General features: G+C 34.4%; 2 protein-coding genes across 7 annotated transcripts; both read right to left on the minus strand.

Moving 5' to 3' along the window:
* Positions 1-1929: 1929 nt before the first annotated feature.
* LOC114725734 (monosaccharide-sensing protein 2) lies at positions 1930-9032 on the minus strand. 4 transcript variants are annotated; one of them, XM_028912290.1, is made up of 6 exons: positions 8914-9032; positions 8458-8633; positions 7704-8270; positions 5273-6210; positions 2901-3088; positions 1930-2675 (listed from the first exon to the last, which is right to left on the minus strand). In XM_028912290.1, exons 2-6 carry the CDS (start codon positions 8534-8536, stop codon positions 2231-2233), a joined length of 2217 nt encoding a protein of 738 aa, XP_028768123.1. In that variant the 5' UTR covers positions 8537-8633; positions 8914-9032; the 3' UTR covers positions 1930-2230. The 4 variants fall into 4 exon arrangements, with proteins under 4 accessions (XP_028768123.1, XP_028768122.1, XP_028768121.1 ...); XM_028912289.1 differs by having other exon boundaries at positions 2231-2675; positions 8458-8550; XM_028912288.1 differs by lacking the exon at positions 8914-9032 and adding an exon at positions 8722-8804 and having other exon boundaries at positions 2231-2675.
* A 1778-nt stretch (positions 9033-10810) lies between these two features.
* LOC114725732 (histone deacetylase 19) lies at positions 10811-21758 on the minus strand. 3 transcript variants are annotated; one of them, XM_028912285.1, is made up of 7 exons: positions 21587-21758; positions 20457-20998; positions 18410-18850; positions 17697-17927; positions 14712-14782; positions 14575-14632; positions 10811-11047 (listed from the first exon to the last, which is right to left on the minus strand). In XM_028912285.1, the coding sequence occupies exons 2-7, from the start codon at positions 20982-20984 to the stop codon at positions 10958-10960; spliced, it is 1419 nt and encodes a 472-aa protein (XP_028768118.1). In that variant the 5' UTR covers positions 20985-20998; positions 21587-21758; the 3' UTR covers positions 10811-10957. The 3 variants fall into 3 exon arrangements, with proteins under 3 accessions (XP_028768118.1, XP_028768119.1, XP_028768120.1); XM_028912286.1 differs by lacking the exon at positions 21587-21758 and adding an exon at positions 21301-21445; XM_028912287.1 differs by lacking the exon at positions 10811-11047 and adding an exon at positions 11858-12132.
* Positions 21759-27139: the final 5381 nt, after the last annotated feature.

The raw sequence follows: 27139 nt of genomic DNA on the forward strand, positions 1-27139 counted from the left end.
TGCAATTACTTGAAGAGTTACTCAACACCTTACAAGTAGTAGGGGGAGTTCAGGTTGCAAGGTACCTAACTAATCTTGGAGTTATAATTCTCAAATACCTAATGAAACTTAAAGGGATCATAATAATTTCATAAGTTGTCCGATCAAACTTATAAGATTATAGTAATTCTTAAATACTCCCAATTTTAAGTGGATTGAAAATCTCAAAAGTACTTAGGGACTGAATGTAAGTTAGTAGATGACTCAATCATAATAAATTGTTGTGTGCCTATATATCTAAGTGTTCTTATTCTCATCTACTCTTTAATTGTGGGATACATTCATTTATTCGTTTTAACTTTCATTTTTTAAGTCACCAAATTCACCAGTCTCTATGGTATAATCTACTACTAATATTTGGTATTAGATTAGCTCCTTTGTCTAAAGGATTTTAACAGTTTTGAGAGTGATCATAAAAATAAAGAACTAACAGGCTTCAATGGTGAGAACTGAACTTCACTTGGAAAATAAAGATAAAAAATTTCTCAAATCCACTAACTTGGTATGTGCGAAGTAATAAAAAAATGGAAACTATGCACTAGTGAAGACTGTTGACAATCTCAGTGTTCCACAGTTTCTAGAAAAATACGACGATAATGATAAGAGATTGATATAGTTGAATCATACTTATGATGCAATCGTCGTAGGCGCCGGGGGTGTAGGGTTGAGAGCTGCTATTGGATTCTCAGAACACGGGTTCAATATTGTGCATTACTAAATTTTTCCCAACTCGTTCACATGCTGTTGTTGCTCAAGTACGATACATTCAAATCTCCAGCTATATATAGTTTCGTTATCACACCATTATTCGTTTTATATGCATTAGTACAGGGACTACACATCATTGGTGATATAGCAACGGTTGTTTAGTTCCATATTTGTTGCTTGAATTCATTCATCCTTTATTCTTTATGTTAATGTCCAGCCTTTCTATGGGCTCTCCCATGACGTAAGTATTCTATGCGTGTTGCGGTTATTTCGTTATGTTCTAGACATAGCCAAATTGAATCCGCGCGCATGTGCACGCCTACATTATGGACTCTTTTTTGGCAATTATTTTTTTAAGTTGTTTTTTTTTTTTGGTTTGGGTTTATATTATTTTTGAGTGTTGGGTTTATACAATTACGATTAAACCACCAGTACTTGTGCGGTGTTGAATCTTGAAAGTCGAAGGTTGCAACTCTTAGATTGAGTGCTAGAATCTCTAATCTTATGTATTCTGACCCTTCTAGCATTAAAATGGAATATGCATGTTTGCCCTATCACTTGCTTTAGATATGATAGGGAATACTCTTATTTAATGAAACTGAATATAATAGAGATCAAAACTAAACTAAAGGCCAAGACAAGGTACTATCTAATAAATTGGAATATTATTGTTGAGTATAAAGAACACTAGATGAAAAGCATTAGACAAATGAGGCTTGGACAGAAATTTGTGGAGCTGACGGAACGACTTTAGACCCATGACAGGGAAAACATTTTTTCGGCCATCATCCACGAAAAATGTATTAAATCTCAAAAGAAATAATAGCCGCACATGCTCGTTGGCCCCAAAAAAAGCGCCGTACATGCGTGGGCGTTGACAATATACAGCCGGTCGCGAAGCACAAGTTGCATTATTCTCATGCCTTGGTGACTAAAGATTAACAGAGCTGGACGAAATACCAACGTTGCCAACCTCATTGATCTCAACGCAGTACACTTTCAAGTATCAGAAGTGCCACTCTGTCCTGATTATCATTGCAGCAATCATCTAAAAATTCTCATTTCACTAGCACCTTTCTAGCCACTATGCATACATAAAGCTGACCACTTTTTTAGTACCAAGAGTATCCCCCACTGAAGCTGATAATTAAGGACTAATCCCTTTGAAATCATAGAGATCACTTATCCCTTTTAAATCAGAGAGATCACATAAATGCCCTTGCTTCTAACAAAATCATTTTTATACAGGTGGCTAGGAATCAAATAACTCAAGACTTGAAGAAACGGAAAAGTGAAAGGCATGTCAAATGCGATAAATGAACCAGGAAAATTAATGTTTCTGCAGAAACAGCACGTTTCAACCCACAAAAACGGAAAAAGAAACATAAAAGAAAATGACTATTGAGAGCAAACATTCAAACAAAACCGTAGATTAATGTAAAAAAGGGAACCGTAAAAAATATCAGTAATCAGGGGCCCCAGGTCAGTTATTCTTGGCAGCGTCAGCCTGCTTGGCTCCCACAGAGAAGAACTCAATGATGACTTCTAGCGGCATGCCCTTAGTTTCTGGAACTTTCATAAAGACAAATGCCCAAGCTATGAGGCAAACGACTGCATAAATACCAAAAACACCAGCAAGGCCAACAGAATTGAGCATAACTGGCAGCGAGTACGTGACAATGATATCACCAATCCAAAATGTAAGTGCACAGATGGCAATGCAGAGACCACGGACCCGAGTGGGGAAGATCTCTGCACAAAGGATATTAGGAATTGGCCCAAATCCCATGACAAAGCAACAGAAGTAGACAACAACGCTGATGGTTGAGATTGATGCATTCACAGTACTGCCCAAATTCACGAGACTCCCTGTGACTAATATGAGAAGAGAGACTATCAAGATAGGAAGTGTACTGAGCAGCAAAGCCCTGCAGCAAGCGAGCACCCGATCAAGACTATCACGAAATAACCAGCAACAAAATGAATGAAAACAACAGACAGAAAAATGATTATGATTCACATTGGGAAACCAAAACTCGCCATAAAGAGAAATAACTACTCTATAAAATGAAAGTTCTCCGATAGGAGTATTTTCATGAGAAAACACCTTTTGACCCATTTTTAACATAGCATGGTAAGAAAGAGATTGATACCTCCTGCCAGAGATATCCATGAGCCGCATAGCAACTGCTATACAAGGAAGCATCAACAAGGTTGTGACAGCACTAATAAGAAAAGATGCAGAAGTCGAGCTAAGGCCCAGGTTCGATAGAAGAAAGCCAACACCCGCCTGCTCAAGAATTTGAGGTGTATAGTAGAGAACCCCATTTATGCCAGAGAACTGCAATTTTCAGAGGAATCAAACGACAGTCACACATAACTTTCCACCAGTCATAAGGTCAGGAACCGCAATAATTTTTTAATATTCTTGTCATCTTAAGCAAGCAAAATTTAAAATATTTCTAAATAAACAAGAGACACAGTTCCCATTATTTCTAAATAAACAAGAGACACAGTTCCCATTATTTCTAAATAAACAAGAGACACAGTTCCCATTCACTTCTAAATGAAATCTGATTAACATACAATGTTCTTTAATCAACCACAAACAAGCAAACATGGCTCTCTAGAAACACTGCTTTTTTGGTACTAGTTTCCAAAGAAAAGATCTCCAAACTTGCTTCATACATATTCATACTTCTACCAACAACTTAACCCAAAAACTAAGTTCTCACAACTTGTGAAAGTTCATGTCCAGATTCAATAAACAAAAGTTCTATGTAATCTCAAATTTGTTATTTCTAACGTTTGAGAGACCAAATTTTATTTTCTTGTGTTTTCAATCAGTGCCCATTGACCAACCTAATGCTTCCGGTGGACTTTTCCATCACTTCCACACTGCAAAACTCGAAAACTCAAGGTCAAGTTTTCTCCAACTAAAGGAACTTGACGAAGAATGAGAAGACAAAATCAAGAGTGATATGATTGGTAGTATTATGGGTAATTACTTATAAATCAAGGATTAAACCATAATTTCAGGCTTAAATTAGCAATGCATACTGCTACCTTTTTTAACCATGTGTTTCTAGTCTCCTTCACAGAACCTTAGTTGTAGACTTTTCATTCAGCTAAGCAAAGCAATAAAATTCCAAAAAAAAAAAAAAAAAAAGCAAAGCAATAAAATATTAAAACACTGTTTCTCTTCTCTTATTATCACTCCCTTTGTTTCTCCCAAGGTATTAAAAACTGGACTAGTCATTGAATCAGTCAAGACATTGATTCAAAGGTTAGGCTAGATTGTGGTTGAACCGACCGTAATTAAATTAATATATTTAAATTATACATATTAAAAAGGAAATAATAATAATTAAAAATATTCATACATTATAACTTATATAATATTCATCCAAATATACATACTAGGAAATGATTTCATTTTAATATTCTAGATAAAAATGGATAACATAAAAATAAATGAAATAAATTTGAAATGAGTCAACAACAATAAATTTAAAGAATTATAATATTAAAAAATTAAGTAAATAAAAATAAATTTTAAAAGATATAAAAAGGCATTTAAAAATTATAATAAAATAATTAAGAAATACTAATTTATGAATCTAGCAGAAATTCAAAGTTTGAAATTTCTGCACAACATTTATCTTAAAAATATCAAGTTCTATTGAAAAGTGTGTTAAGAAAGGGGGTGTCTACATATCATATGCTACTCTAATGCATAGATTACCGAGGCTATCCATTTTTTTCCCCTTTCTTTCTGACATTTTGACTTTTCCAAGCTTCATTTCTTTGTTTCATCTTCACTTTCCCATCTGCTATGTTCCTTCTTCGTCTTAGTAGTGACCGACTGTAAAAGTGTATCTCCAACAATAAAAGTGATTGTAAGTCTACCCTTCTCAATCTTCCGTTCAGTCTCCAGTTGGTACTCTAATTTTTTTCTCTTCTTTCTTTTCATTTCATTCTTATTCTTTTTTCAGTTTTCTTCTTCTACTCTAGCATGCTTCTTTCATCTTCATCTTCAATCTAGGTTAGCGTTCATCATGGCTTTCTATCTCTTTTCTTCCGTTACTTTTTTAATCTTCTTCAACCAAATCAGTGGAACGAGTCAACCTGCCAGGTTGACCGGTCTTTTCCTATTTAATGCCAGGTTAAACGGTTCAGTGAGGACTGGGCTAAATCAAGATTCTGGGCCAGTCACATGCTCAGTTCACTAATTTACTGGCCCGACCAGCTTAAATGAGTCAAATATGAATAGAGGGCATAGCACCAATCCATATTTATGCTACATCTAGAATTACACAAGTGTAATGAAATTAGAGGATACAAATAATTCTGTACCTTGCCTATTCAATGTTTTCAAGAAAGTGAACAAGCCTTTACCAAGCACCAACAATAACCAAGTGAATAAATTGCCACATAATGCTTCATCATACAGCAGGAAAAAGAAAAGTCAACTGAGCAAACATGTTAATAAAAACACAAACAGCAGACATAGGGAAGCACAAACCTGCTGGAGAATTTGAATCCCCACCCCCACAATCAATGCATGCTTTACCCCAGGTTCAAAAAGATCACTCCAACTTGGTCCTTTTGCAGCTGTTTCAGACGGGTGAACCATAGCTGGTCCAACTGGTTGCTGATTCAAAAGCTCCTTCTTATAAAGGGTTGGCTGACTCACCAAAGCAGCAGCTTGAATAACTTCACCATCTGCTGGAAGATCACCACCAGGAAGTGAAACCAAGGACCCACGCCTAGATCCAGGACCACCCTCTTGGTGCAAGTATATTCTCTTGAAACCACCTTCCCTCTGTCCATCTGTGCCTTCTCTTTCAGACCATTTCCATGCTAGTTGCCAACCACCACCAATCCCCATGCTTCCAGCAGGTTCCCCAGCATTTCCTTGCAAAAGACTACCTTGCCTCATGCTTGAAAGAATGCCATGAGCAGGTGGAGGCATGTCCTTATCCAGACTGGTTGTTTGACGTGAGATCAATGGACTCTGCAAATTGTCATCAGAATCACCACCACCAGTATCAGATGCATAATCCTCACCTTCTCTGGCAAGGCTTTCTTCTTCCCAATCTTCATTCCTTGGTTGATTCCCCCCAACGCTAAACATACTGCCAAAGTGTGGAAAAAGGGTGCTGCGCATGCTTCCTGTTTCTGGAAGTTTCTCATGGATACTACCAAAAAGGGTCACTAGAGGATCTACAAGACCACTCTGATTTGCCATGCTTCCCTGTCGAGATACAAGACTAGCAGCATTTCCAGCGACAGGTTTGGCGACCCACGAGAGGCCCTGTTCAGGCCCATACAGCTTAATCTGGTCTTTACCAGCAGATGGATCCTCTTCATCGGTGAGTTCATTAGCTGGACCAATCATGTACTCTTCTATAGCTGTATCACCTCCAACTCCAAGACCCTCGACCAACAAAGCCATCTCACCTGCTCATGTCCAGGAAATACAACTATCATCAGAAATCATGCATAATTATATATAAATCGATCATCCTATTGAATCAAAAGCATGCAAACGATATGCTTGGGGTCACATAAAAGAAAAAAATTAACAAATGATCAAATCAAAAATCAAATAAACGAACAACCCTTCAGAGTGAATAAAAAAGTGACAGCTAGCAGTTAGACTATTAGAGTATGCTAAGTCCTGCATCCAATCGTTAGAAGACAAATCAAAGGTATATAAGTTTGGGGAGAGCCCATCCAAGTAGCTTAAGCCATTTTAGTATAGAGTATAAGCCTCAAGTATAATTAATATAGAAAGCTCAACATGGTATCAAGAGCCAAGTTATCTAGGAGTAGGAAAGAAAAAAAAGTGAAAAAAAGGAAAAAAAGAGAAAACAAAAAAGAAATTGAGAGAAGGAAAAAAATGAAGTTGTGACCCAAGGGTCTTTAAGACTCAAAAAAGAAGTATAAACCCGGGTGAATGGAAAAAATAAAAGATAAATTAAGATTTAATATGAGAAAGAGAGAAGAGAGACAAAAGTGGAGATTTTTTTTGGGGGGGGGGTAAACAGGTCAAGAAGAAGAAGTAGGAGAAATGTTAGCGTATGCTTCGGTCTTACATCTAGTATCTACTACTCCCTCTGGCTCTTATTATAAGCTTCAAATAATCAACAAAAAATCAGTTAAAAGCAATAAATAAGGAAGAAATATACTTTTGTTTCCAAATATGCCCTTATAATAAATGAGAAAAAATGAAAGAGATTGTATGGGAAAATGTAATAGGAGAGAGAACGAACGAGAGAGAATCAATATTTAAGGGCAAAATTGAAAAAACGCATTAAATATTGAGACAAACCCAAATTGAAACTCATAAAATGGACTATACTTCTCTCCAAATTTAAAGTTTACAAATAGAACTAGAGGGAGTAATGAGAAGATAAATCGAAGGTAATATAACTTGACATGAGTCCATCACTTAAACAATTTTGTAATAAAGGACAGGCCTCAAGTATAATTAATGTAAAAGCTTTAACATAAACTAGTATTAGGAAAATTTTCCAAGCTATATGAACTTTCAACAAGACAATGGTTCAGTGTCTTTCAAGTAATTCATCATATCTCATTTTCTGTTTTATCAAGTCCTGAGCACCACAAAATAGCTGAGAATAAATGTTGCCAAATAGGATGGACTAGTCACACAGAATATAAATATTTAGCCATCCTAAATCATAATATTGATAAACTAATAAATGACCAGCTGCATAACCAGCATCAGCTGAGCTGGATCCAGCACTGAAGTGATCTTTCTTTATAACAATCCTACAAGACACCATTTTCTTTCTCAAAGTGTTTGTAAGCCTAAATTCATCAAGTTAAGATCTTAAGAGAATATTTAAACGTCAAGAAGCAGGAAAGAAACGGTCTACAATCCAAGAAGAAAAGCCTATTTAATTTAGTGAAGCGAAAAAACTAACCAGCAACATCTTCCCTGCCACGGAGTCGCTGTAGAACCTTCTTGGCCTCCAGCATCCGTCCTTTACTCACAAGCCATCTTGGAGACTCGGGCAAGAAGAACACAGATAGTACAAAATAGACAAGGGAGGGAATCGACAGAACACCCAACATAAGCCTCCAGCTAGGGTTATTCATTAGTGACATCCCAAACACCATACAGTAGGAGAAAAACATTCCAGCAGAACCAGTGAACTGTGGAAGAGTATTCAGTAATCCCCTAATCTCAGGTGGAGCTGTCTCAGATATGTACAGAGGTACCAAGGTAACAGCCAAACCAACTCCAAATCCATCTAAAAGCCTTGCTAAGAGGAGGATATAAACATTTGGAGACCACAACATCACAAGAGAACTAACAAAATAAAGGACAGCTGAAATAATCAACATAGGACGTCGGCCCAGTGAATCAGATAGGGCTCCTGAGAATGTTGTAACCAGGGTCGCTCCAATAAGCGACATGGCCACAATTAGACCTTCAACTGTGGGTTCACTTTCTAATTTCATCTCTCTCTTTATGTACAAAATAGATCCTACATAAACATTAAAATATGAGATCATTAATCAGATCGCAGGTAAGGAAGAAAACAAATTTAAAGAACAAAACGAAAAACTTAACTAGGGGAGAAACCAATGCAAAATTAAGAATCAATCGTTGATCAATCTAAAGGATTAATTGTGAATTATATGAGTTGAAAGATAAGCGTAATGGAGAATGACCTGCAATGGTCGCATTATCCCATCCTTGCAGTAAATTACCGATAGCAGCAGCAACAGCGACAAGTACAGCACCGCTCATCCCTTCACTTGAACTTTTAATCAGAGAAGAAGATCAATAATGGATCCGCAAGAAGAAGACCTTCCCCCTCAACCAACCTGCTATGACAGGGATAGAACTGAGGATTGAAAAGAGAGAAATAAGAATAAAATCGAAGGAATTCAAATTACAAGTCTACAAAATTACTCTGTAAGTGCCATACTGACATGACGAATCAAGTGGAGACAAAATAACTGCTGAACACCTATAACTAATAACCAAACTAGGTGATTACTAAATTTCAACACTCATAACACAGATTTAATGATTATGCGATCTCCCAGATTTAAAGCACATCAGAAAGAAAGTGAACCCTGTATTTTAAACCGATACTGAATCAAAGGTGACAATGATATTACCTTCTCGAGAAAGAGTCACAATAATTGTCTTGAGTATACTCGGCACATTGAAAAGATTGGGTCCCCAAGAAGAACAGCCAAAATTCACAGAAACAAATCGCGAAGGAAGGAGCGATCCTATTCGCCAGGTTGAAAAGTAAATCATGAACTAATACTTTTATAATTATTATAATAAATAAAATATAATTATCATTTTTTTGATAAGCATGATATAATTATCATAATTATGTCATAATTTATGATAATGATAATTTGTTGGTTAATTTCAATTACATATATATCATTGAAGAGTTAGTACTATATATAAGATATATTTCACAACTTTATCAATTTTTTTTTCTAAATTAACCCTCTTGAGTAAAATGTTTAGGATATTTTAAAAAAAACATATCATATTAACTAATTTAACTAACATCCTCAATCTATCTAAATTAGTTAATTATATTTTAAATTAAGGACTAGTAGTAATAGAAAATAAAAACATATATTATATAATTATCTTTTATTTTCCTAACATATTACAATTATCAAATTATAATAATTATCATTATTATTATATATTTCAATATAGACTCAATTCGACATAGACCCGTCCTCCTCTCAATTCTCACATCTTTCGTTGGTCGGAATCTGGTTATCCTCCAGATCAGTATTTATATTCTGATATTTTGTGTTGCGATCAACAAGAATATAATCTTATGAGTAATGAATAACAATTTTTTTTACTTTGCGCTTTTTTTCCTCAGCCCACATCCAAAATGATTGATTTGATTTAAATTTAGGAATATTATAGTTTTTTCCTTTTTCTTTGGTTATTAAAATTTCTTTAATCATAAACATTTTTCATGACTAGCTATAGGGCGCACATAAAAGCTCAATTCCTCTTCCATTTCCACTTTCTTTGTTTCTTTATATAATTAGGCTACAAACGAAATCTTATAAGTAAGATCAGAGGTAGTAATAAAACAAACTAAGCTTGAAGTTTACAAAAAATAGTTATCCACCAACTACACAAAATCAAATAGGCAATCCGGGTGTGGTTTCCATCCCTATCTCAAAAAATCATATACACAATTTAGGGATATCCTACAGGACTAAGTAATCTTGCTCCGCATGTCTGCACACTTCCATTTTTACTTTCAGTTTTAATTCTACTTCTACTTCCATAAAAACTCTTCCATGCATAAGGGAAAGGAGCCCATGTGAAGTAACTAACGGATGAGGGAAAGACTTCATTGTAGATACTAAGCAGTAAAGGAAACTGAGAGAAACAAAGGTTGCTACTAATATTTATTCACTCCTTTCCCCATCAATTTTAACATTTTTGTTTCACAATGGTTTGTTTCCATAAGGGTGTTTAGTTTCCAAAAAAGTATTTTTATAAAAAAATTTTATGCAAGTCAAAATAAAACTCTTTTTATATTTTTATTTCATATATCGTAATTTCTACTCAAATACCTCATTCAAAATGACCAAAATCAAAGAAAGGAGGTAGATATTAGATTTTTTTTTTCTTTTATTATTATTTTTTACAACTTATTTTTTCTTTTAGTTTGTTTATGTGATTCCAATCTCCGTGTTTGCTTCTTTTCTTTCAGACCCGGCCAATTCTCTTTAAACCGCCTCATTTCTGGTTGCTTGCTGGTTTCCTGCCGAAATCTTAACTTGAAAGGCTCAATTTGGTTAAACCCTTGAAGTGATCCAACAATGCGAAATAGCTCGTTATTGTGGCCGATCGACGATCAGACCATTCCAACACTCTGGTTCGGTTCGTCTCAACAACACGACAAGAGATTCCTTGAGGAACTGAAGATGCAAACAACTTAACCAATTGTAACAAAAACGTACGCACGTTGAAATCGATTGGCGCTTCGTCGAAAAAAAACAAAGGGAATCATTGGAGCAATTCATAAAATTAAATATCAACAAATAATTGATCCTTGCAAATGTTGCAGAAAGTCAAAACTCTTCTTTCAAAAGCTCCTTCTTTCACATTCATATAAATGATAAAACAAGATCATGCATTTTCGCTCACCCAATCTACTTATGTGATTACATTCACCTTTAAGCATGCGGTTTCAGCCCCTCCAGTATCGGCGCTTCTAAATTGCTCTCCAGTTCTTGTCTGGCCCTCCTGGGAAAGTAAGCCATCGTTAGAAATGCATGAGGTCTGGTGTCCTAAATCCAAATTAAGCGTAACGAGTGTGCCCAGAAAAGGAAAGGAGAACACAAAACAACAGACAGCAATATTTTGTCTGAGATCATAATACAACTCGTGGTTCTTAGCGGTTTATCCTGATTTCCTTTAATTATCATTCCCACTATACCAGCTATTTAGTCGGTATGATTTATCCTTGGCTAGATTCTGTTTTAATTCTCGCCTATTTTCTACAGCTAGATGAGCTAGGGTTGTTGCCTTACTTGTGTATATATCTCTGAGATGAACAAAATTCGGCGGGCTAAGTAATCCAATAAACCCAGCCAAATTCCTCACGCATTGATGAGTCGCTCAATAGTATGATATGTGTGTGTGTGTGTGTGTGTATGACATACACACACATCCATCGTGAGTACATCGAATAGAAAGAGATGCCACCACAACTCTAGATGCATTTCCTTAGACTCATAAAATGCTAATAAATTTTTTATTTAAAGATAAATTACTCTCATTTCTCAAAAGAGATGCCTAAATCATACTACAATCCCCTTTCTTTAAACCACGATACACTTATATCTCCTCTAATAAACAAAAAGTTATAATTACAACTATTTTGCTCATGATGCATCTATATTATTAGTTATTAGTTATAGAATATAAAGAGTATCATCATTTGAAAAAAGAAGAATAGAGTATCAAATATTTTACTGAAATAAAATTGTCCTTTTTCTACATTGAGTTGTAAAATCATTTGATAAAAAATAAATACTAATATCAAAGAAACAATTGATAACCAGATATGCATGTTAATGTCAGCTGACATCTGAGGTTTTCCTCCAACATTTTTATTCTTACAAGTTAATTTAAAGAAGAGAGTGAGGACGACAAGGATCAAACGCTAGTTGGTCAAGAAAGCATCAACAATATCTCAACAACTCCTTTTCTCCGTAACAACATCCCCTAAAGCATAACTAACATGACCTCCAATCCTTGAAAATAATAAATGGAAATAGAATTATTTTGTTTTACACATTATAGGCCTCCTTATATGCATAATAAACCTATAAAAAGTAAACAGCAAATTAGAACAATCCTAATTTACCTAATTTCATACCAGAAAATGCAGAATGTTAAGTATGAAAAAGGAAAGAACATGAGAACTAATACTAACTCTAGTCCTTAATATAAGAACTGGTTAGTGAGTTGGATTTGTTTCTAAATATAGGATCTTAATTCACTTTATCTTTATTTTTTTTTCCCCTTAAAATATCCTTATTGATTGAAAGGGGCTTTTCCTAAGAGACAATTGAAATCGCCTAATGTATAGGATTAAAGAAGATTAGTTTAGGGAGATGAACACACATTTGTCACAAATAATTAACTTAACTAATTTTTTTAATATCTCCAAATTTTTAAACACTGAACCAAACGGACTTTCTATCACTAAATGAATAGAGACTGAACCAAAATATTTCAATTCGGTTCAGTTGGTTTAATCAGTTAAGGCACTGGTGGCTTTTTTTTCCTGTTTAAATCTGTCATAAAATCCCAAGTGGGGGGTGAGATGAAGCAGCAAGCATAGACATTGCAGTAAGCACAAAGCCGCAGAGACCGTAAGATCAATATGGAGATGAAGTGGAGAAGAAGAAAAGGGGAGATGAAGCAGTAAGCACGGACACCACAAAGAAGAACAAAAGCATCAATGTGGGGAGAGAGGGAGGCGATACCGTGACAAGAAGAAAGAGGAAGAGAGTGTGAGGGAGAGAGCAAGCTGATACCACTTGAGATCAATTAGCAAGAAGATGATGGGAGTGTTTTGAAATTGAGAGGACGCATTAAGTAGGAGGAGGTTACAGCAAGAAAGCATGAGAGACAATAAGCTATCTTACTTTAGCTCTTAGGGTTTAAGATATATTGGGCTGGGTTTAGAATTATGTTGGGCTTATTATGAGCTAACTTAGTTTTCATATTATACATATATATACACTCATATTTTAGTTAACCAAATGCCAAAATTTTAGGGGAAAAAAGAACCAAAACCAAACACCAAAATATTCGAACCAAAAAAACAAAAATACATTTGGTTCGGTTTGGTGATCGGTTACGGTTCGGTTTTGCTCATCCTCATAATCAGCTCTGCATAGATAAAGGTTTTTCTCTATTTGATGATCCCTTAGACACGTGGAAGAAAATCCGAACCTCTTGGGTCATCTGTAACAGCAAGTTTTACCCAAGACACATCTTCATTGGCCTCTGAATTCTTCCCTCCATTTATTCAGACCTTTCATCCTATTCTTCAAAGATTGCTGCTGAATCTAGTTCCTTATGGCTTGTGAAGTAAGCCAAAGTTCAAACCAAGTCCTTTGAACAAGACTTCTATAGCCAAGGTACCAAATTGCCAGTGTTCTAAGAATCAGATTGGACAGGCTGGTTTGAACAGTTGGATTGAGAACCAGTCGCATGTCCAGTCTGATGAGGTGAGAAAACCAGGGGAGCTGATAACCAGCCAAGAACCGGTTGAAACCAGTAGAACTAGTGGGTGAATCGGTCACATGTTCTTTATTTTTTAAAAATTTAATTCATGTTTTTAAGCTATGATTTATGCATATTTGCATTTAAAAAGCATTGGGAAATGGAAAATATTGAACAAATAGGCACGAAAAATGAGTATACAAATATTCTTAAATTATAAACTGTAAAATAAGTAAATACATCTTCAATGAAGACCATGAAGGATTAATAGATATTATTTTACTTCTATATATTACTTCTCTATGGATTTAATAATCATGTTTATGAATATAGATGAGGATTTCATTTTCACTTCAAGCATATATTATTCAAAATATATTAACCTATTAATGCCTGGTTTGACCTTGGTCTGACCATCGAATAGTAAACGAGTGCTTCGACTGATTCAATGGTCGGTTTGGTTTTCTAGCATCAAAATTGCTACTCCTCCATTACTCTACATTAGTTGTTGCCCCCACATACAAGTCTCAAAAATACATGGACTATAGATTCTTTTGCAGCATATCATATAGCTGGTATTTGGTCCCTTCTTACCATTACAAGCTGTGTTATGAGGGAATGAATGTCAAAGATGCTAATGGACCTTATATTAGGGTACAAGATTCCAGAGTTTTGCTAATTTTCATCATAATTTTGTGTTTTCCAGGGTTTGGAATCAGGGAAGAAGATTGGCAATGTTAACTTTTTAAAAAAAATAATTTTCTAATTCTACTGTAAATAAACTAACCCGTAGGGGCAATGTTAGCTTAAGGGAATGCTATTGTGATTTTTCTTGTGCTCTAAATCTATAGATAAGGCTCCTTCTCCCTTTGCCTTTGTTCTCTTATATTCCTCATGTCTAAATATGTGGCAAAAGAAGGCAGATTTGCACATGGTTTTTAACAGCATATAGCATCTTTCTCTTGTTTTAAAACTCTCAAAAGTAACTTGCCACATATCTAATTACATCAAAGATTAGCAAATGAACATACCATATCATTGAGATGAGGTTCCACCATCTCTCTCTTTACTTTGCTTGAGAGTTGTTCACTGGTTAGATGAGATCGCAAGTTGATGAGATAATGATGATAACAATATTTTATTCTATTAAAAGAGGTAAGAAATATACCGTTCATCATCAATGTCCATTTCAGAGTCTGCATCCCATTGCCCATCTCCATCTTCCCGATCTTCATCAGCCTAGAAAAATGTAAACACAAACTTTTAGAAAGCAAGGAAAAAATTGAATCCTATGATTGTGGAGATAGTACGGTGAGTGAAGTTTCCTAGAAGACATCTTCATTCATCAATCTCAGTGGTCAAGTGATACATAAAAAGAGATGTGGCAGCTAGTTTGCCTGAATATCATGGAGAGAAATCAGATAAAATAGTACAGCCGTGATATCCTAATTGTTGGGAGTAGGCCTTTCTCATCCTATTGGGCGTTCTCTAATTTTAGGATTTTTACTAAGTATTTTTCTGATTATTATCATGTATTTATCACATCATTCTGTCTTTATTATCATCCCTTTTAGAAAAACCTATAAAAATAATCCCCTGTACAGCTGCTATGCGTATCATATCATCAGAGAAATAAGGATAACTTTTTGAGATGGCCAGTGCAGCCAACAATAAATCTGGAAAAATAAAACAGAAGGATATCACCAATTACACCAGATTGCCCCAATCAGATGAAGAGATGATAGGCCCACCATTGGGCCTGCAAGTCACTTACACTCAGTGATATATTCTCTAGTCCCACACTGCTGATTTTACCAATTCCTGTTGCACATTCTTTGGTGACGACAGGTTTAAACATTAGTATGGCAAAAGTTAGCGGGTAATGCTTATGCTAATTGTGTATGACTTTTTGGCAGCTAACAAAGCACAAGATAAATCCTATTCACATTTCTTTCTCAATGCCTTTACTATATGGTGTCAAAACATGGCTGGAAATGGGAGACGATACACGTATTTGAGTCATATGGTCATTAGTAATTAGCACCTATGAAGAAGATGGTGGATGAAAGACCTAAGCCATGTAAAGCCTAAAACTAGGAAAATGGGGCAAATTCATTTCTAGTCATGGTAATAACTGACTTCATAATTGATGAGGCCATGAGTAGACAATGTCCCTATGGTGTAGTAGCAAATTGTTGTCCCTACGTCTGTTGACTGTTGTTAGGACTACACCAGTTGGCATGACATGCAAAAAGTTCCTTTAATGATCTCAATTCTCCATAGCAATGGCAAATGCTTTTACGTTATTTTTTTGTAACAACATTATCCATTTAGGATTAGCCTTTTTCCCCTGGCCAAACATTTAGAATTAGCTAGTGTTTTGTTTTAATCATGATAGAGTTATCCTATCTTTTTTTCCAATAACTGAGGGTAATCCTTTTTTTTATCAGGATTAGTTTTAATATTTTCTCACATAAACTTCATTTTTAAGATTATTTTAAATACCTTGCATAAACAGATCTTATGATATGATATTGTAATAAATAAATAACAGGATTATGTGAGTTAGTTAGAACACCTATATAAAAGGCTTATCTCTCATTTGTAGGTGTGTTGTATTGTGATCAGCCTAATGGATTGAATCTCTTTTTTCTGTCACTCTCTTTCTCTTCCGTCTATTACCTTCTATCTCTCTCTCCCTTCCCTCTACTTTTCCCTATTCTCTCTGTTTCTCTTCCCTTTCCCACCTCTCTCTCTTCTTCCATTAACATAACATTTTATCACTTTCTTTTTAATGTTGTTATTTTCATTCAATAAAGATGTGTTCAGATGATTATCATTCCTGCACATGCAAGAATATCAGTCTCCTCCGTCATTTCAGCCTCCACCTATGTGTATGACATTTTTTCAAATTTAACTCTCTTCTCCCTCTACTAACACTAAATCTGCGCCAAAATTCGTCAGATTCAATTGCACCATAACACCCTTTTGTTAAATGTCTACAAAAAATGGGGCCTTTAGAGACACATAGAAGCATGGCGCATCCATCACTGAGTGACCTAATTTCTCCACCAATAAGAGACAACGGGCAAACAAATCAACATTTAAGCACTACCACCATCAGCCCTTGCAATTCTTTCAATTTCTTAATATCCCTGACGATTGGGAATTCAGAAGCACTTCTTGCATTGAATGCTGAATCGCATCAGTTAACCAAGAACCATAGTCTCACGTCAAATCATCTTAGAGTCAGTAACTGGAATACTTCCCTCACTGATATTGTTCATTCAGGTTTTTGGGGTGTCAACACCAACGAGTATCAGTATTGTTAAATTTGTAAATGACTGCTCATGTATCACTTGGCTTTAATTAGGGACTGCTGTCCAAACAAAAGCCTTCACCTTTGAAGGGGCTCCAGCTTTCCAAAAGACCTACTAATTGAGGCAAGGTGTGTCCAACCACCTACTCACACTGATCTATAACTACAAGATCGTACATAGATCATTGTTTGCTGACAAAATTTCCCCCATAAGGGTCTTTAACTTTCTCAAAAGACCGAAAAATAAGATATGGGTTTGTCCAAACACACTCCCACATTTATCTATAAGTGCAAGATCCTTTCATCAAAATTCATAAACTACATTTCCCACAAAAAGGGTTTTCTCTTCGTCTCTCTCATTTCATAAGATTATGGAAAAGCAGCTGACTGTAGAATATCCAACCAATCAATTTCTAAATATTAGTGATTAGTGATGTGAAATAGAGGGCGGCTTGGGGGGTGGAGAGAAGGGATATAAGGGAGAAATAGAGAGAAATTGGGGAGAGGCTGAAAAATACTCAAGATTTATACCGTTCATCAAAGGTCTAGCAAATGAGAAAACCTTTGGCTTATTTATAGAAACCCGAGGTATAATTATTCAAATTAATAATCTAACCTAAATTAATATTCTAATAAATACTAAAAGATAACATAAAATAACTAATTCCAAGATAAGATAGATAACATAATCCTAAATTTCTGATATCTAATATTTAAAAGACAATATAGATTCTAAATTCAAATTGAAACCCTAAAACAAATTTACATCAATTAGCATATGTGACAAGGCGAGACTGAAGAAAATAAAGAGTAAACAAAAACATCGGTGACTACCTCTCCAAGATCAGAATCAGGTGGTCTTTCCTGGAATTGGACACTAGGAGCATGTTGCAGCTTGGAAAGATAATCAAGAAGCTTGGAACGGATATCATCCAGTAAATGACGGGAATTCTTGTTTTCCATGTTACTTGGAGCAACATGAAGAGTATAATCGGGACCAAAATACTCATAATACTCATGTTGTGGCATTTTGTCATCAACTTCTAATCCAAGAGCAACTCCTGTCTGCATTTACATATAAAGCATTACAATTTTATGAGGTTAGATGCCAAAATCTGCACAAAAGAATAAATCCACCAAATGTAAAAACTAATGAAGCATGATCACCATGCTGTGAAAACCAACAACCACATGATAATCCAACCGAGACGCTACCAAAACAGAAACAAAGGAAAGGAAACAGGAAAAAATTCCTAAGAGCTCCTATGGTCTCCTCATTTATAATTCACATTGAACTGTAAAAGAGAACAACTAAACTACTTGGAACTCAATCATCACCACATGCACTGAAAGCCTGAAGTCATAACTTAGGGGCTCACAATGTCTATTACATTTTTAATTAAAAAAAGTGCATTTTGAACTATTAAGGCAATAACTTCACTTATGGCTACTGAAATTGCCACAGCAGATAAAATAGTCCATGGACCTTTCAAAGCCTTGAAATTAGATAAATGATAACAATTTAATGAATCACAAGAACATTATACCTCATAGCACCAGCACCGAGCAACATTCCTAATGGTGTAACCACCACCACCCAACAGCAAGAGGGGCACATTAAATGACCTCATGTATTTGACACACTCTGCATGACCTCTAATTGAAAGATTAAAGCATCCCAGTCTGTCCCCGGACAAGGAATCAGCACCACACTGGAGAACTACTGCACCAGGCCTAAAAACTTCCATCACCTTGCCAATTATTGGTTTGAATAAGAAATGATAACTCTCATCATCAATCCCATCATCAAGCGGAACATTGAGAGAGTAGTATTTTCCCTTTCCATATCCAGTATCACGTATATCTCCTGTACCAGGAAAATAATCACCAAATTTATGGAAGGAAACAGTCATGACTCTGTCAGTAGTGTAGAAAGCTTCTTCCACCCCATCCCCATGGTGGATATCAATGTCCACATATAGAACACGCTGCAACAAATATTACATGATCATTTCAGAAAAAGGATTTGGGCATATAATACAATCACAAAGGTTTGCAAACTGGAGATGTTAGAGTAAACAGGCAGATCAAACAATGAACAGTAAGAAATCAAGTTATGATAAACCAACTGGGTAGGACTTAAGAGTCTATCTTAGAATCTTGAGGTATCTAAAAATGAAATCCAGCAAGGGTATCTTGACTCAAAAAAAACAGAACACAAGAACAAGAGATTGAAGTTAGAAAAAAAAAAAAAAAAAAATGTAAACTATGTAAGATTAGTGAACAAAATGTCTGCGACTGGGTACTAAACCTTTGTATGGGCCTGTAGGTGGCAATCTCATCACGTTGAAAAGTAAGAAGTTGCCTGCTGTGGCAAGGAGCAATAGCTAAATTTTATGCACTAACCTTAGGAATTTGTGGAAGAAATTAAATCAACAGAGTCGTCGAAGAACTGAAGATTTCATTTGAACTGCCTATAAGGATTGTAGGTGTTGAAAGATGAAGACCTAATCCCAAGCCCATTTAGAAGGGCCCAATTAGTTAGAATATTATTCAGTGTTTTCATTGATTATTTTATCTATTATTTAAATTAGAATTAATTAGATTACATAGGATTTGATTTTATCCTAATTTATAGTTAAAGATATTAGGTTTTATCCTTTAATTTTCCTATATGCATCAAGCAAACACATTGAATAAAGCTTTGAGGCTGAGCACCAATACTCAGCCCATCTTCTTCTTCATTATTCTTCAGTAGGTAATAACAATATGGCCAGCATTAACATAGTGAAAAAATCCTTTCGTCATGATAGGACAAGGCGCATTGAAACTGATAGTCATTACATAGAGAAAAAGATTAACACTAGTAGGATGGGTTCCCCCAACCAAAAAAAAGAAAAGAAAAGGAAAAAAGGACATAGAAAACAATCAAACACACAAATATAAGATATAGAAACTCTTTTTAATGCGTATCAATATGTATGCATAAAGAATCAGTGGAACACTACTTCTTTACCACTAAAGCAAGGATACGCTTCGAAAGCTGGGCATTTTTCTCTTTGGAGTTGAGGAGAGGAAGCTCAAGGATAACACTCAATGAGGTCATTCAACAAGATTTTTTGGTTAATAAGCTATCTAAAGATTTGGTTGTTGATAACGCACAATGACGTCGTGTGATCCATGTAGCCGACTCCACCTAGTGGAATAAGGCTTGTTGTCTCTTAGGAGTTGAGCAAGTAATGCTTAAAAGAAGTGGGCTCCTTGCCAGGTAATTATTAGGTTTGAATGAAAGTAGGCTATATAAAACTAAGGTTCCAAGAAAAATTTTAAGCATAATCCATCCTCCAAGGTCTCTTTCCCATTTTTGTACATTCAAAATCATCTTTTTTCATATCAGTTCCCATTCTACAAGTAAGCCTCCTATATATATCCTCCATACTGGAGGTATGATCCCTCAAGCTCCCTCAAAGTCAAATTACTATTGAAAAAGTGACGAAGAAAATATGAGCACAAAGGATAAGCACATTACAGGTAAAACGGAAGGAAGCTAAAAAGGGAAACATCAAGGGAAAAAATGCCCATTATTACACCAACCTCATGCTGTTTAAGAAGTTCCAAAATTGCCAGGACTATATCATTAACATAGCAAAATCCAGAAGCCTCACACTTTTTGGCATGATGCAGCCCACCGGCCCAATTGATAGCAATATCACATTGGTCATGATTCAACTTAATAGCACCACCAACTGAACCCCCAGCATAAGTTTGACAAAAAGAATAAAGACCATCAAAGACAGGGCAATCTTCACCAACATTAAAACGCTTGAGTTGCCTAAGCTGATCCTGCTGTGTTTCAGGAGTTATGCTTCGAAGGAATGAAACGTAGTCATCAGCATGAAATCGGCAAAGATCTCTGTCTCTAGCAGGAAACGGCTTAAGGACCTGCATGTGCTGAAGCAATCCGTAGTGGGCAAGAAGAGCATGTGTCATTCGAATACGATGTGGCTTCATAGGGTGACCTTGCCCATAATAGTAATTTCCAACCTCAGGATCATAGAAATAGCAGACTTTTCTCTTCACCCCATCAGGAGCAGACGGCAGAGAATTTCCTCCAGAATCCATGCCCTGTAATCTACCTGCATATCAATACACAATCTTAATAGAATTTCCTTGAAAAAGAGGAGCGAGAACATGACTATAAACACTCCAAAAGGCAACAAAGCCATAAAGAAACCAGATATTTACAACCACCGCAAAACAAAGATTCTGATAAACTTATTATTAAAATTAAATATAGAAGAAAATACTGTGCTACAAAGAAAAAAGCTAATATCTTCCCTAATGAATTATCTTCCCTAATGAATTAAGAGTAAAAACCAGACAAGAGAACTCTGTCTATCATGTGGTTTCACTCCACTTTTATCCCAGTTCGCACAACCTTATTTTGCCGAGAAAGGATAAAAAGGAGAGGAATCAATATCCGACGGATAACGAAGAAAGTGATAGTGAAGATTGAGAGAACTGGAACTAGCTAAAAACAAGAATTACAGTTTTTCAGAAAATGTATCGGGAAAAGAAAAACCAAAAAAATGTAACAACAAAACCACCAGCGGAATCATTAGAATAATGCATTGCTACGCTACTGGATGGATGAGAAAATAAACGCAAAAATAGCAATTTATAACTCGGTCCGCTCTTTGACACAAAAACACATCAAAATTTACCTTCAATTTCAGCCTTCTTTATTGTTTTATTCGCCCCGGAACAACGACAAGACAACTAAAGAAAAGAAGAGCTACCCCCCAAAGCCCAACCCTTCCGGCAAGAATTTGAGTCAGCGTGTTCGACGATATCTTCGAACTCAGAGCAATCGGGCTAGCGCCGGACTTACATAGATTTGGGGAACTTGATTATTTGATTATACGGGGCGAAGGTGATTTGTATGTTAGGAGAGACGTAATGATAATTATTTTTTTGCCATCCATAATAATTAATTTACCATTTTATGCTTTTATATTAGTTCATATTTTTTATTTATATATATATAAATTAATTTACATGTTAATTCAAATTATATAATTTGTTAAAATTCACTATTATTCTAGTATAACAATATATTTAAAAAATAAAACATCACAAAAATCATGAGTGCAAAATAATCAAGAAATTGGACTTCCCTAAAAGAAAATTGATCAAAAATTTTTAAGACATTAATTATATTTTAAAAAATTAATATGAAAATTCTTCTTAAGGAAAGTTTCACTTTGTCCCCACTGTAGAGATTTAATATCTAAATACCCCATAAAATTTTGAAATACACTACACTCTTATGAGGGTAAACTGAAATTAAATTGAAAAGTTAGAAGATCAAAATGACCCTGGAGAGAGAGAGAGAGAGAAAGCTTTGCTTTAGACAGAGAGTGATGAGTAAGAGGCCCTGAGCGAGAAACCTAGACTTTCAAACTAAAGCTTTATTCATAGACCTCCAAGCTAAAACTTCACCGACGCTGCTCTCACAAGCTGGTGAGCATACTCTATCATCAATGCTGCACTCAATCATTTTTCCCGTTGGTTGCCATTCCGTGATCGCTACCGTTGGTTGCCATTCTATGATTGCTAGTGTACATGAGAAAGTCAATAAATTTGAGAGACTCAAAGGTAAGTCTTCAACCTTAGTAGCCAAAGTTGATTGTTGTTTACTTGTTTTTAAGATTTAGGAAGGAGTTTCAATCGTTCTTGTTGCTTGTCATCTTCTTGAAACTGGGTCGAAGTTTAATTTGGAGCTTTATTTTTTTAATGTGGTTCCTTCTTCACATTTGTTTAGTGAGTATTGTTTTTGCATGTCTTTGGTTTAAGTTGTTGAAGTTAAAGAATTTAACAGGTACAGTTTTTTGTAGTGTGACAAGTGACGTTAGGAAATTTACACTAAGAATTAGTGCATTAACAAGACAATGGTAGGAATTTCATGTTTACTGCTATAACAGGTGAAGTTAGGCAATTTATAACAATAATTAGTGCATTTACAAAGTAATGAAATCAATTTTAGACTTACTAGTATAACAACTAAAGTTAGGAAGTTTATAACAACAATTAATGCATTTACAAATTGATTATAGAAATTTAATGTTTACTGGTGTAACAATTAAAGTTAGACAATTTACAATAAGTATTAGTGCATGTACAAGTTGATTGTAGCAACTTGATATTTACTAGTATAACAACTGAAGTTAGACATTATTTTGAGTTTTTATTATCTAATGATTGTACTTATTGTTGTGCCATAGGAACAACTCGTTTCATTGAGGTCGAACATGTTATGGTGACTTATTACTCAAAAAAGTAATTCGAAGCCGGATGTTGTTACAAAACTATTTGAATAAATGAAGCCACAGTGAAAAAGAAAATGATGACCTATAAATTCATGTATTTCATTTGAATATGTGATTTAAATTAGTTTATAATATGTACAAATGTGTATTAAGGCATTTTGATTTGGAATACTTTGTGTGCAAGAAACTTTTGACATTGCAATTCTATACATTCATTAGTAGTGATTATGCAAGTTAGAAACTTGTGAAGTAACCATTCACAACAACAATACAAGAATTTACAACAAAAATATGGTGATTCACAACTAAACTAAATATTTTTTTGTGATGTATTGCTAAAATTGTTTAAATAGACTTATAAAAAAATCACAAAGATTCGAGTCTAGTGAAATACGTTAATTTGCAACAAGGATACATAGATTAATAAGAAAAAAATTGTTCATTTGCAAGTGAATTAATTTAATTTACAAGTTGAACATGATAATATACAAGGTTGGGAGATATTCTTAATAAATAGAATATGCCAATTTGCAACAAGGATAGTAGATTAATAAGAAAAATATATCTATTTGCAAGTGGCCTAATTTAATTCACGAGTTGAACGCAATAATTTACAAGTTTGGGGATATCATTTACAAATGTAATATGCCAATTCACAGCAAGGACACATAGATTAATAAGAGAAACACATCCATTTACAAGTAGACTAATTTAATTAACAAGTTAAACATGATGATATACAAGTTTGAGAGATATCATTCATAAGTAAAATATGTCAATTTACAACAAGGATATGTAGATTAACAAGAGAAAGACAGTCATTTACAAGTGGACTAATGAAATTCACAAATTGAACATGATGATATACAAGTGTAGGAGATATCATTTACAAGTAGAATATACCAATTTGCAACAAGGATATGTAGATTAATTTAAAAAAAAAAAACACATATGTTTGCAAGTAGACTAATTTAATTCACAAGTTGAACTTGATGACATACAAGTTTGAGAGATATCACTCACAAGCAGAATACACTAATTTGCAATAAGAATATGTAGATTAACAAGAAAAATACGTTGATTTGCAAGGAGACTAATTTAATTCACGAGTTGAATGCAATAATTTACAAGCCTAGGAGATATCATTCACAAGTGGAATACGCTAATTTGTAGTAAGGATACATAAATTAAGGAGAAACATGTATATTTACAAGTAGATTAATTTAATTCACAAGTTGAAAATAAAGAAATACAAGTTTGGGAGATATCATTCATAAGTGAAATACTCCAATTTGCAACAAGAATACATAGATTAACAAGAGAAAAATGTCCATCTGCAACAGGACTAATTTAATTCACGAGTTAAATATAATGATATACAAGTCTGGGAGATATCATTCACAAGTAGAATATGCCAATTTGATACAAGAATACGTAAATTATCAAGAAAACCATATCCATCTGCAAGTGGACTAATTTAATTCACAATTTGAGTGTAATAATTTACAAGTTTGGAAGATATCATTCACAAGTAGAATACACCAATTTGCAAACAAGAATGCGAACATTAATAATAGAAATACATCTATTTGCATAGTGCAAGTATTGTTGTTAAATCTTCCTACAATTAGAAATGAATTCCTCTTGTTAGCAAACTCGTGTTATTTAGTTGTAGATTTGCATAATTTAAGTAATAAAAAAGTAAATGTTTAGATATGTATAGATGATTGCCAAGAAAATTTTACTGTGAGTTTGCTGATCTTAGCAATCATCTTTCATAAGCATCAATTTCAATTCAAATGTATGAAATAAGATTATAGAGTTGGAGTACAAATTTATACACATTATATTTCCAATACAAATATATGAAATTTCCAATACAAATATATGAAATGAGATGTTATTGCTTTCTTGTCCTACTATCTAATTGCTTCATTCAAATAGTTTTGATGCAGCATTCTTCTAATTTCTTTCATGTTCACTCTTCCTCCCCATATTCAACAGATCAACACCTGCAACAATTACAGACTATTAGTTTGTAGCAGTAAAAAAATTATAATTAATGTAGCTAAGCACAATCTGTTGTCAATGAGTTTAACCTTCTTAAACTACGATTTATTTTATTTTTAGGGTGAATGTCGCTAGAACTTTTGTTTTCCAGTAAAAGAAAGTCATCTCTATCATGTTAGGGTCCAAGTTATATGAAAGTAAAAAATGTCACTTCAGGCTTTTCACTCAGAAAAATGTGAGAATCAAATGGTTATTTTACACAAAGATATGTGAATTTTCGACTAAAATAAGGTACTCATTTCTTAATATAAGATCTATTTAACTAATTTGTTTATATTAAGGAAGTTAGATAAGTTAATTATAAGAAATATGATATGTTTTTCCTAAAATACCATAATCATCTTCCTTAATATTCTCTCTTTTTTTATTTGATTATGCTTGAGGGAGTATTAATAGGAGTAATTTAGGAAAAAAATAATAAATATGAGAAATAAGTCTTATATTTAGAACTAAAATCAACTTAATAATTAGGTCATATATTAAGGACCAGAGGAGTAATTTTCAATTAGATTATGGGAATTTTCAACTAAACTGAATTTTATATTCTCTTTGGCTAGATATATCTAACAGGTTTTATACAATGCTAACCAATTACTCTCTTTGGTTCAAAATATAAGCTAAACTTTATTGGAGGGGTTTGATTTTTTTTTTAATAAGAGAACATTCACTTTTGTCTAATTATTTAATGTATTTTTTTCCAATTTTATCTCTGTATATTTTCTTTCCTCTTTGATTCATTTATTGTATTTTTTACTTGTTCTTTTCATTAATAAAGACATATTTGAAGGGGAAAAAATACATACCTTATATGTTTATTGTTTTAAACTAATTGTAACTAATTTCTTGATAAATTTGAACTGGTGGGAGTACATTCTCTTTGCCTTTTTCTTCAAGAACCCGACACCTTACTCATACAAAAACTCAAAGGAGATCAAAGCCCCGCTTTGACAATCACTTGACAATGGCAATAACATGTAACTAGAAAATAATATATACACACCCATAATTCGTTCATGACATTCCTTTTTATGCTGTTCAGTCTTTTTTTAACCCCAAATTCACACAACCCGTAACCCACACACACAGAAACAGATTCCCTGGCATCAGCCATCACAAAGCCAGACCCAAACAATTTACACATAATCAAATATCATCGTTAACCTTCACTTATATACCATCATCACCTTCAATCAATGGTTCTTCCTCAATATACCAACTTCACTATCAAATAAACCCAATCAGAGAAATAGAAGATTGAGGATAAATCAAAAGGCTTACTTTTTCCAAATTTCACTCTTGCATTTGGGTTTTGATCTCTTCTCTTTCTCCTTCCGATAGCCTTTTAAGTTTCCTCTCTTGATCGGATGCTCTCTCTTGCTTTATGTTTTCCTTTGGCTATAGCAACTAGCAAGCACCATGACAATAATGGCCTTACTAGAATGATGTTGATCGCGACAGATCTTGTTCAACAGCTGCAGGACGCTTGAGATTTTTCAGAGAGTGAGAGGAAGATCTTTGACACATAGCCTAGCTTTTGGCCCTTTTTGCAAATTTTAGTGGCAATAGTTTTGAGGGGCAACAACATCTTTTTTCTTTTCAAATTAATTTCATTTGGCTCTTATAATTCGGTAGTGAGATTTTAGAATTATAAAAGGGCTTTTGATAATAAATAGCTCCACTAATCCTAAAACAAAAATTTGCCTTCTTATAATATGGAATCGAAAAGGCATGCGGGACCGAAGTCTCCAATTATAAGACAAGCCAATAGAATTTCACATGGGAGTGAATAAATAACTCCAGTAATCCTAAAACGAAAAAGGGATTGGAGACCCATTTTCTTTTAACCATTACACGTGGGAGTGAATAATTTTACCTTAT

This window comes from Neltuma alba, unplaced genomic scaffold (genome assembly GCF_004799145.2).
Source record: "Neltuma alba isolate B1F8T4 unplaced genomic scaffold, ASM479914v2 tig00012263_pilon, whole genome shotgun sequence".
Taxonomy (NCBI): Eukaryota; Viridiplantae; Streptophyta; class Magnoliopsida; order Fabales; family Fabaceae; genus Neltuma; species Neltuma alba.